Raw genomic sequence first — 12,654 nt, forward strand, 5'->3', positions numbered from 1 at the left:
CAAGGTTAAGAAAAACAATCTACCTACAAACTAATGAAGCAGGTATATAAGAAAATGAACACAAGCTATCGTTTTGTATGTCAAAACTGTGCTTCTGGGATGTTACGTGTGGTGCATTAAAATAGAAAAATATAAAATTTCACATAGGCATAGATCCTTAAAAATCAACTACACTTATAATATGACCTACAAATTTTAGTCAGTATACTAAATAAAAACATTGTTTAAAAATCAAGAAGTCTTATAACTCAGTAGTGTTGATTTTGAGGGAAGAACTTCCAATTCAATCATTGTGGACTTTATTTATAAACCATACAATACTGACGAATGCACAATGTTGTTTTTATTGTAATATTCTGTTGGCTTCTAGAATGAATTGGTGATGTCATCAAATTAAAAATCACTCAACATATTAAAATACAAATCTTTATTCACTGGAATTTAATTTGAAATGCACATGTAAAGTCAGCTTTCTAAGAAGTTATAACAACATACATAATAGACATTAGGTCAACAAATAAAACAAACAAAATTTTTAGAAGTCTCCCCACAATTTCATCTTCCAGACTTTGGGGGGTAGTAGTAGAAATTAATATCCAACTTTTTCCAGTCATATTCAGAATTTTCCTGCTCCCTAGGGGAAAAAAGAGAAAAGTATCCACAAGTAAACACATTCATAATCTAGATTCTTTCCACTCAACCTAATATTTGCATTATTAAAATACAGTGATGAAGGTACGACTTCTAGGGAATACTTCGTACCTATTTGTAACCAAACATGAATTAAAATATTTTCCTCCATATCACTTTCACCATGTCATGGTCATCATGGTTGGTCTATATGACAAATGCTAAACTTCCTTTCATTCTAAAGATGAGAAATAGCTCTTTTCACATCATCAGCAGTTCACTTAGGAAAGATCTTCAGTTATTTATCACTTAAGCATTTTATTGGAATTTGTGAAGTTGCCATTCCTCTAGCTTATACAGTTGGTATTACCAGGAAATGATGATTTGAAGACATGGAAAAGGTAGATAATGACAAAAAAAAAAAAAAATCTTTCCCTAGTGTTTGGGATCACACCCAGGACCTCCCACCTACTGGGCAAGTGCTCTACCACTGAGCCATGTCATCAGCCCAAAATTAAAAACAACAATGAAAAGTTTTTCCTTTTTTGACCTTTCCTCAAGTTCCTCCTTCATGTTTTGTCACTGAATAGGACATCAAATGCTTTATTTCCTCCATGTCTCTGAATTAAACTCACCTGAAATAAACCCAGGTAATGATAGGTAGCACAGCTCCTTGTTTTTTGTTTTCTTTTTTTTCCCCTCAGTCTGCTCTTGCTAGACCCAGTACATTCAGCACAGGTGGTCTCCTAGCAACCTTGGCTCCTGTGTCAAAGCACATTAAAGGGTTTAATTGGACCTTGAGGTAGTGGAGGTAGTGGAGGGGTGGGGAGCCCGCCTGCAGAAACTCTAAAATAACTTTCAAAAGTAGACAGGAAGATGTTGAAGAGTGGGCTTTGGAAAAAATGTGACATTTTAATTTCATTTCATCAGACTGTATGGCTAAAACCTGAACATTTAATAGAAACATTCAGCTGACTATTCTAGAGTTTTCCTGGCAGGGCAAACATTCACAATTTTTAAAGAAAAAAGTTCCTAAAAAAATATTTTAAAACAAATGCTTCAATATCTTCATGGCAAAACAACACTAAAAACAAACAAACAAACAAACAAAAAAAACTTCTGTATGTAAGAGAGTAAGTAACTCATCAGATTGTATGACTGATTTTTAAGTATTATAGTTTTAGGATTTTGTATCACTTTCAGAAATTAAAAAATGGAAGAGTGAGTTTATAACAACAGATTTTAAAACATGACTGCAATATCCCTCAACCATGTAATTCTCCTTTGGCTAATCTATGCTAATTGAGACAGAGCTGGGAGGGCCCCATTCCCCAACTCCTGCCTAACACAAGCTTCTTTCAAAAAACACGTTTCCACTAATGACCAGGTTCAGGACCTGTTGATTCCTCATCACACTTTCCCACAACCCCCACAAGAGCAGTATGCCTGAACTTGACCTCTATGTGACCTTCCTGAAGAAGGAGTTATTGGCACCTCAACTGTTTTTTTCCCAGCCTATTGCAGAAGACCCAGTGCACAGGAGCAGATCCCCAGTGTCAAGTGCTGCTCCCAGTGCTGAGAACAAAGAACTGATAAGACATGTGCCTGCAGGAGCCCACCTTTTTGTCTGTATAAGCCCACCCTTGCTTCTACACGAGTCCACCTGGAAACCCAAACCCCTATGCTACTCTTTTTATGCTCAGTAAAGCCTCGTTCCCATGGTGTTGCTTCCCTCTTCATCATTTCTGTCTTGAACAGAGCAAAACAAGTCTAAGCTGAGCTGGTAACAAGAATGGCATGTCTTAAATATAAAGACTTTGTGCTCGAAAGCCTTCACTGCAGTCTTTTTGCCTTGCCCTGACACCACACCACACCCTTTCCTGGTAAGACATTTTTTAAATTTTATTTTATTTTTTTTAAATCAATTGAAGTACAGGTTGAAGAATCCTGATCCCAAATGATTGTTACAGATTTCTGAGTTTTCCAGATTTGGAAAATTTGTTATATATACAGAATGATATATCTTAGGGATGGGACCCAGGTCTAAACTAGACATTCACTTATGTTTCATAGCCTGAAATGTCATTTCATACAATATTTTTAGTGCACCTGTGGTTTGACTGCAACCCATGGCATGAGGTCAAGTGTGGAATGTTCCATTGGTGTCACGTTGGTGTTCAAAAAGTTTCACACTTTGGAGAATTTTGGATTTGAGGTTTTTGGATTAGTAATGCTTAATCTGTAATATTATACACATAGAAAAGTAGATAAAACATAATCTAGTAAGTGAATAGTAAGTCATAAGTCAATAAACCATAAACTTAAGATTATTACAAGATAAACACATACATCATATCCATCAGGCATATCCACTGTGTCATTTTCATTATAGGAAAAAAATTAAAAGCAACAATAAGAAAACTGGCTAAATAAACTATGAGTTCACCACAAATGGAATACCATTGTCCATTCAAATGATGATTATTATCAAATAAAATCATGGAAATGCTACTTAGAAAATATTTAAGTGTGATTATAACTCATACTTATGGCCACACATTACACTGCTAAGTACAACCTCTAAGGTAACATCAGGTTATCTGTACCAGGACACACATCCAAACATCATTCATAATATCTTCAACAACTCAAGTGCCTATTAGTATGTAGGCAAACTGCAGCATAGTCACACAATGAAATATTACACAGTAATGAAAATTAAACTACGGCTACAAAACAGGGATCTCACAAACATACTATTGTATTTTTTAAAAGCAAGGAACAAGAGAAAACACACCACTTAAGTATTTTTGTATAAAGTAGAAAAACAAGTTAAAGGGCATGGTTCAGGGGTGTATGTCTGAATTGCCATAGTATCAGTGGTAAATTATCAAGAAAAAAAACCAAGATTGGTGGCCATAAAATCAGGGTCATGGTGCCTAAGTGAGGGCAGGGGAAGGGTAAGGCTGGAGCTTCGTTTCTTGTTCTGTGTGGCTACCCTGGCAATCACTTTCAACTATTTGTTAAACTGTGGGTAGAAGTTTTATGTGCTCTTCATAATAGAAATAATAATTTTTAAAAGACAAGAGAGAAATACATACAAATATCAGTATGATCATAGCAATTAAGGTAGGGTGAAGCTGTTCCTATTCCTCATGCCCTTTCTTTTAGAACGTGGCTGTCTCTATTACATCAGAAACTACAGAAAGTGTTCTTATTGCTCCTGGTCTTCTTCCCTCTTCATATATTTATTTCTTAATTTTTTATTTATTTTTTTGGTACCAGAGATTGAACCCATGGGTGATTAAACCATTGAGCCACACCCCCAGTCCTTTTATGTTTTGTTTTGAGACAGGATCTCTAAGTTGCTGAGGCTGGACTAGAACTTGTCATCTTCCTGTCTCAGCCTCCAGATTGCAGGTGTTTGCTACCACATTCGGCTCCTCTCCATTTATTTAAAAGTAATTTATCCTGATTGTAACTTTCTCTAAGCAATTATTTTAACAAACATGAATCAAATAAAAATTACATTTGTCAATGGAACATTTTAATGAGAATGTGTAATTTATATGCTCAACAACACAAATCTTTCACTGAAGGACACATTCCTGTCTCATTCGAAATGCTCATTAAAAACAGGAATTTGGGTAATTCCTGTTTGGTTCTTCCCCTTGTTACTATGTATGAATCATTGGAAAGCACAAGTTTATATTATTCCAAATTTGTTAACAAACACAGATTTTACTGATGATTAAAATTGTAAGTATCACAATACTCTTTAAAAATTTTTTTGTAGTTTTAGACGTATAGCATGCCTTTATTTTATTTATTTATTTATCTACCTATTTATTTATTTATTTTTATGTGGTGCTGAGGATTAAACCCAGTGCCTCACACATGCTAAGCAAGTGCTCTGCCACTGAGCTACAGCCCCAGACCAATACTTTGATTTACATTCATTCTGACGGCTAGAATCTCAGTAATCAAGTGGTATTTCTTCAGGATGTAAGGGAAATTCTTTCAGTAAGGGAAGCTATTTAATAGCAGAAATTTTCAGAAAAAATATTTCCTAGTGTTTTTATCTAATAAAATATATACCAAAAATGTGCATAGAGTTCAAACAAATTAGAAGACTTTAAAAACTATGCTGGAACTTATTAAATGTGAATCTCTCAAGACATTGGCTTTATCTTGAATGCATAATTTTAACATCATAGTTAATTACAGGTAGGGACCATAGTTGTGGTCCATACCTGTAATCCCGGGTACTCAAGAGGCTGAGGCAAGAGGATAACAAAGTTCAGACCATCCTGGGAAACACAGGGAGACCCTGTCTCAAAAGAAAATAAAAGGGGAGGTGGGTGCAGCTAGTGGTAGAGCACTCATGTGCAAGGCCCTGGGTTCAATCTCTAGTACCAAAAAAATAAAAATAAATAAACATAAAAATAAAATACATCTAAGTGACATGACTTTCAATTTCTGCTATAACATGCTTGGTTATTCTGGGCCAAGTGTACCTTACATTGAAACTTCACATGATCACATTTTCCCCTCTCATTTGAATGTGTCTCCCTCTCTTTTCCTCATTTCCTGAGGCCACTGTGAGTCAATTTATTATTTTATTTATTTATTTAGGCACTGGGGATTGAACCGAGGGATACTTTACCATTGAACTACCAATCCAGTTCTTTTTATTATTTATTTTGAGACAGGGTCTCCCTAAATTGCCCAGGCTGAACTTGGACTTGCATTCTTCATTGTTCAGCTTCCAAAGTAGCTGGGATCACAGGGAATGCCACATACTCTGGCCCGGTTCATTATTTTATAGAAGGTCACATTGAAAGTAGAATCTCTCATCTAGTTTTAAAGACTTTACTTTTTCTTAACTCCATGAAGATTTAGGTGCATCTAATTCAAATCGACCTGTTCATTGTTTATTGGACAGCTGAGTAGTGACATCTCACACAGTAAGCTAGACAGGTAGAAGGTGGAGAGTAGCAATAACTCTTGGTTTCTAAGAGCTGGACTTCACGGTATTCCTTGTTCCTCACTCGGCCACCAGCCCATGCCTTTGAAAGCTTTATTATCTTATTATTTTTGTATTAAAATGTTTCCCAAATCAATCCCAACTCCTGGGACTACAAAAAGAATACATTTTCTAAATGGCTTGATCCACTGGGAGCAAAACAAACAACAATGACAACACTTATCATATAAAAGTATTACTACTTTCCTTTTCTCCATTTCTTTCCATCCTTACCATGTCCCTTTATTCGATGTGAACTTTTGGTCAAAACAAAAAAACAGAACATACTTGGAAAAATCTCTTTTGCAATCAAGAGAATAATACTTTTCACTGAGTTCAAGTTTATAGTCTTAATGGTATATGTTACATTACAAAAATATTTTCTTTTTTCAAATGAGGTTACTTTGGAAAGAAACTGTAATACAATGGAAATTGATCATAGTGAAAAGGAACTATCCACATAATTAATACCCACTCTTCTTATTTGATCCTGGCTATTTTCTGTAAATGTTAATTGATTATTGAACAATAAATGGATTGTCAAACAATGACCTCTCTGGGCCCAGAGGTTTCAGAATTTGACAGAACATCTTTATAACAGTGAGCCATTCATTTATTCACATGAAAACAGTCTGTGCTTTGTCCCTGGAACAGTCCCTAGACCACAGCTACAAGTTCACTGTCTAGCAACAAGGTTAACTAAAAGTACAGTTTCTTATTTTCCATTTGTATTATCTAATTTATTATTGTTTGTTATTGATGTTTTTGCTCTTGTTTATAACCACTGGTGAACTTATACCTGACAAGTTTCTCCCATGAATCCTCTGAAAATTAACTAGACACAATGAGAATGCTCCCAGGAATTGAATAAAGGTCCAGAATCAAACTAAGATTTGAATCTCAGGTATGCCACTTATCATGAGATCTTTGGCAAGTTATATTAACTGTCTATTTCTTAGAACTTGTTTAAACTGAGGATGACAAAAGTCCAATTTCATAGGATAATGGAAGAATTAAATGAGATAATACTTCTGCCTAGAAAGCAAGCAATTACTAAGCATTGGTAATATTGTTAATTACATTCTAGCCTGCTTCCTACTAAATTGTACCCCTTGAATGAAACATTCTCAGGCTTTTTTTTTTAGCATTTAAACACACAGATCTGTCAAACTTCTACTCATCTTTTCATTCTCAATGTTACCTCCTCTGGGATCCATTCCAACCACCTCAGAATTTATTTTCCACTTTTCTATAATGAATGTCCAGTCACAACACTATGTTATATCCATTTCCATGCACTAAACCATGGACAATTGCTGTCTTTCTAGAAGTTGGGAACAGGCTTGTCCATCCTGAATCCTAGTCACAGTCTCTGGCAATAATTACTTCTCAGCTAATATCAACTTAAAAGCTGCACTTAAGGTAGAAAATTTCTTGGGAAACTGAAAGTTCATTTTGTTCAAATGACCATCACAACAAGAAAAACATATATGTAAATGTAAAAATAAAACCCCAGTGTCAAGTGCTTTCATCTTATCTCCACTTGCAACATGTCTCCCTTTCCCATAAAGATTATGTTCAATAAAATTGTCTTCTTAAAACTTGTGAAATCACAGGAAAATTTTGTTGATGCTGTTGCTTTTCTTGTGTTTTTTTGTCTTTTTGTTTGTTTGTTTGTTTTTGTTTGGGGGGGGGTTGCTTGAATTAAGAAACTAAGTCAAATTGTTGGAATGCAACAACAATGTGGCAGAGGACCTGCAGGGATTCAGGATAGGAGTGTCCTTCTGGGATGGCCACTGCTCCTATAGCGTAATGAAGATGTTCCCTCATTAAGCTCCTCAAATTCGAATAAATTGGGAGTTTGTTGAAAAATATGCATATTCAATGGTAAATGGATTTTGAGTGTTCTGTAAGTCTCTGACATTTAGTTCAAGTTTCATTTTCTGAACTAATCAAAGTGCCATTAAATTGTGCCCAAAGCTGAATTATATCAGAAAGAAAATTTTAATATGACTCTGAGAAATTTATTTATCAGTGCCTTGATCCTTGTATGGGAGAAAGCTTGAATGAGAATAAACAAACAGCTTTTGTATTTGAATGATTGCAGCCCTAATTTTTATACTTTGTTTCCTGATTAGAAATGATTTCAAGGTGACTTTCCTCTCTCCAGCTAAGAGAAACCATAGTAAAATTTGAAGTAAAAAAGAAATGTTGGCAACAGAAATGACATTTGACCTTTCATAAACTTCTCATTTAACAAATGAGGCCCAGAGACGTATAGAGGTCACAACGAGCTAGCAAAATACACCTATTGGCAAATATTTACCTTGATGATAAATTAGATTCTGTGTTTCATCAGACTTGGCTATTGGGAAAGAGTCTACCATCTCCCAACATCATTGATTCCAGCCAATGTAAGAACAGAAAGTCCAGAATAAAGTAAATCACAAAAAAAACTGGAAAAATTGGCAGGTCAAGGTCACAAGGAAAAAACTTGTCAAAATAAATTTTGAATGTTTTGTCACAGATGGTCAGTCCTCAAGGTGGGAGAGGGAGAGAAGGTAGGATCTAGAGCCATATGGAACTGGTTTTAGATCCTGTTTCTGGCACTGTTAGCTCTGCAGCCTTGGACAAGGCACTTGACCTCAGAAGCTACTTCATCCAGAGAGCAGAGATGACAACATCTGTCTTGCATGGGTCTGAAAGGTTTTAATTCAAAACTAAAGTTAAGCCCATACACACTTTGATTTCCATTCCATAAAACCTCATGAGGGGGGTTATTAATACCTCTGCTTCCTTAATCAAAAGACCTAAGCCCAGAGTTAGCCATTCTATCCAAATGTCCTATCACACATTTAGCAAGAGGTGACCAAGGATTTGGATGGAGATGTGTTTGCATCCAAAGCCCACAGCCTCAGCCATTGTAGTTTCACAGCATTGGTAAGAACTCAAGCCAGGAGCCCAGCATGCTGCCTGCTAATCCATAAACAGAGCTTTAAGGGAGCAGCAGAGTCAGCCAACTGTGATGAAGAATGGAGCAACTCAGACTGATGAGTGGAAACCAACAATCCTTAAGACATGGAAAACCCTCGGAAATTGTGACAAATACATAGTCGGAAACAGCAGAGCACTGGCCTGCCTAGCTGTACTCACAAGAGTCCCCTGATTGCCTATAGGCCCCAGGGGAAGGCAGGACTGGAATCACTATTTCTCATCTCTCAGACTGAATCTCTCATACTTTTTCCATGTCAATGCCTATCAGTTTTGACTTTCCCAAGCCATCTATGGCCATGCTTCAAATGTTTCAAGTCAATGCTCTGGGCCTAACATGAACTATTTTTCAATACATGAACAAAAGTATCCCCTTAATCATCAACAACTAGGAGTCCTGCAGGCTGAGATTTCCACCTGCCATATTCCCACCAGAAATAGATTGTGCATTGCCCCTAAAATGCATGAATTACTCCGTTATGGGCACATGACATTTAGAGATATTCTGGTATCAAAATAAACACAATGTTATCAAACTTATCTGTGCAAATTTCCCAACCCTCTCCATGAATCACAGCTGTAGCAAAGCCATACGAAATGCTCAGAGCCCTGACTGGGGAACAGAGGTTTTCTGACAGAGCCCCCAACACAGAGGCACCAACCAAATCTGTCTTTCAAGAGATATGAAGAAACAGAAATGGGAATGGGGGGGTGGGATTTGTTAGATTGGTGGGGGTTTCATCTTCAGAACTCAGCTGTTAGAAGTATCCTCCCTGGTTTGGGGTCAAGGAACAGAGAGTAGAGAATCTCTGAACATGTTTGAGTTCTCAAGATCATTTGGCAAAACCTCTTCAACTGTCTACTGGGCATATACCACATACCCTCCTGCAGAGATTCATGGCTGCCATCTTTTAATGCTTTCTAGGTACAGAAATGGTTCTTCAAGCCAGCTAGATTTCATGTGAAGTCAAGCTTAGTTGAGAAAGTAGATGGCTTGAAGAACAAAATTTCAAGTTTCAATCAAAGCCTATGTCCTCCTTTAGAAAAGAAGGGGCTTCCAACAAAGTGGGTGCTCAATCATTTTTTTTTTCTTTTAGACAGGGGAGATGAGGCATGACATTGAGATATTGTTCTTCTATGCCTCACAAAGTTGCTACTTTGAAGATGACACCCGTGGAGAGGCCCTGAAAAAACACCAAATCATGAGCAAGCCCATTCTGGCTCTTTACCAGAGCTGTAAATAAAATGGCTTCTTTCTCCATATTAAAAGGCTATGAGCCCCTTCCTGGCTTACCTCTGTATCTTTCACCTGGTAGGAAATAAGTGTGTCTTTGCAAAATGAAAGCTTACGGAGGAAAATACAAATCTCGTATTTCCTGATTCACAGGGTAACCGCGAGAAGCAGGTACACCTCAGAGACAACTTTCCTTTCTGTCTTACTTAGACACAGAATGGAATCCAATTTGGCAAGGCAGGAACCAGTCTCTTGGAACCATAGAAGCACAGTAACTAAAAGAAAAACTTTAGAATGCTGATTATAACAGAGCAGGTAAGTTTATGAAAAGCAATAGCTTATTCTCTGAAAGGTTTCTGGAGCTTCCTATCATCATTGAGCTTAATTGTAGCCTTCATGTCCTGAGCTGCTAAGACCCCATCTTCCACCCACCCATCCTCTGTGTTGCATGGCTTATGAGTTTGAATATGAAACAAATGAGAGATGATCAGGAAGATTTAAGAAAATTTTGAAGGAAAATTCTATAAATAACTTTAAGATAGCTTTCGCTATACTTGGCCACTTACATACATGATGAGTAAACTGGACAACCCAGTAAAATAGGTTATGATTCCCATTTCATGAGGGTGGAAACTGGAACTCAGAGAAATTGATTTCTGCTTGCTATCATACAACTTATAAGTGGTCCAAACCAGGAACGTATATGCCCCATTCAAAGTCATTATAATACCTCCCTTACACATTCTGTCTGGAAGCCTGAGGCACATGTTTAGGGACTGAACATATATAAGCAAAGTAGAAAGCTATGCTAGTCTGTGGTCCTGCAGAAGGACTGCAGTGTCAGGTTTCAGCTCTGCCCACAAGGAGTAAGCAAAGTGTCTATCTCTCCGGACTCTAGGACTCTTTTCCAAGCACAGTGACCTGCTTTGCAGGACTCTCAGAAGCAGTGGTTATAAAAGAAGACTGCAGACACAAAGCCTTTGGCTAAAAAGCAAGGAAGCAATGGCCCCATGCAAAAAAAACCAGCACTCTCTCTCACCCAAACCTGGAATGTGGAACAACAAGGGCCCATGTCTCCCATCCAATCCCTCCCTCCAACCCCCCGCCTCTTCATGTTACTTTTCAAATGTGAAACTTCTCTGTGAAATTCTGTTTGGAGAGGAAACCAAGGAGACAGGAGTACCAAATCTGCCACAGGGCTTAGTCAAGTAATTTATATATAGTATTATTAATCCCTTGCTTCTTCTTCTGCTTTTATTTAGCCAGAAAGGAAATGAAAGGCATGAGATTCTAATCAATTAATATTTCTCATAATCCACCTTATAAAACTTGCCGAGATATTGAAATGCAGGAAATGGAAAGGGGCTTTGTGAGTCTTAACCTTCTTCTACCAGAAGCAAACAAGAGTCCCACTTAACTTTCCTCCTACACCCATATTTTAAAATGCTATAGTTTAAAAAGAAAGAAAGAAAAAAAAAAAACAGCACTTACTGTTCAGGGGTTTAGTAAGCAAAGTCCAAAGTCAAGAAAATGATCTCTCTTTCTGGTGAAAAATACCTTACACTCTTGGTGGATCAGGAGCTCACTGGGCTGTTATTAATAACTGGCTTAGAGCTTTATGAAGGAACATGAGCCAGAATGTCATGGAGAAGGCAAGTGGAAAGGAACTGACAGACACAGGTGGAATAAATTATGGCAAAAATATCCCATACAGCAGCTCAAATAAGCCACCAGGAGGGAATCAGCTTCTCCATGATCAATAGGCCCTGATGTTAAGTGCTCTGAGTTCCACAGCCAACCTACAAAAATACCCTTAATATTGAAAACACAATGGTTACACTACCCTCAGCACTGCTGATCACTCCTTTTCTGTAGATAACTGAATATATTTTTAAGTGTATACATATCGCCTTATTTATTTTGACTCCCGTTTTCAAAATATATCCGCAAAGGGATTTTCAAATGTACGTTATCACTTTTTTAAAATTTGTTTACCTCTTAGCTCATTAGCCTCCCTTCTTCCAGGATCCTTAAATTATTCCTGGAAAAATACAGTTATGTGTGGGATGAGGGGAGTGGGCTTGGGGTTGGTGCCATTCATAACAGGAAACCTGCAAAACTGACATCGTAGAAACAGGAGTAAGAGTCATGACCTGGCTTCTGATCTTCAGTGACTTCTTTTGAAAAGCTACACTTTAAAAAATTTCAAAACTGTATCTCCTCCCTCCACAGTCCCTCAACTGACATCAGATCGTTCAGATCACTAATAGTGTGTCTTTAGACCTAAATGACAGTGAGCACTGGCTCTGTCGTGTTACAAAGAAAATTGACACTTAGACAAAAGTTATTGAACTATATTAAGGTGCATCATATGTCTTGAATGGAGCCATGGTTGTGAAAATTGCTTCATTTTTAAGCTCCACTTGCCTGTTACTGTAGCACAGGCCTAAAAACTCCATTTTTTTCAAGTTAAACCATTTTTCAATGACACACTGTGGGAATGCCTTTCATTATTTTTTTAAAAAAATTTTTCTCAGTGGACCACTTTAGAAATCTTGACTGTATACTGAATGTATGTACAGTTGTGCATTAATGATGATGTGAAATGCATTGCCAGGTGATTCCCTTGCTGTGCAAACATTATGGATGGTACTTTCACAAACCGAATGCCTACACACAGGTCAATCACTAGACGAGGCCTTGAGATGCGAGTAAAAACTTTGCCTCTAACACCCATTTTTGTTGCCAAAGGCAGATCTCTCACTTTCATTAA

General features: G+C 37.2%; 1 protein-coding gene across 2 annotated transcripts; it reads right to left on the minus strand.

The window, feature by feature from the left end:
* Positions 1-412: 412 nt before the first annotated feature.
* Positions 413-11,496, minus strand: Mrln (myoregulin). Of its 2 annotated transcripts, XM_026393736.2 has the most exons (3): positions 11,373-11,496; positions 1,266-1,392; positions 413-634 (listed from the first exon to the last, which is right to left on the minus strand). In XM_026393736.2, exon 3 carries the CDS (start codon positions 612-614, stop codon positions 474-476), a length of 141 nt encoding a protein of 46 aa, XP_026249521.2. In that variant the 5' UTR covers positions 615-634; positions 1,266-1,392; positions 11,373-11,496; the 3' UTR covers positions 413-473. The 2 variants fall into 2 exon arrangements, with proteins under 2 accessions (XP_026249521.2, XP_026249522.2); XM_026393737.2 differs by lacking the exon at positions 1,266-1,392.
* Positions 11,497-12,654: the final 1,158 nt, after the last annotated feature.

Source organism: Urocitellus parryii, chromosome 5 (genome assembly GCF_045843805.1).
Source record: "Urocitellus parryii isolate mUroPar1 chromosome 5, mUroPar1.hap1, whole genome shotgun sequence".
Lineage (NCBI taxonomy): Eukaryota > Metazoa > Chordata > Mammalia > Rodentia > Sciuridae > Urocitellus > Urocitellus parryii.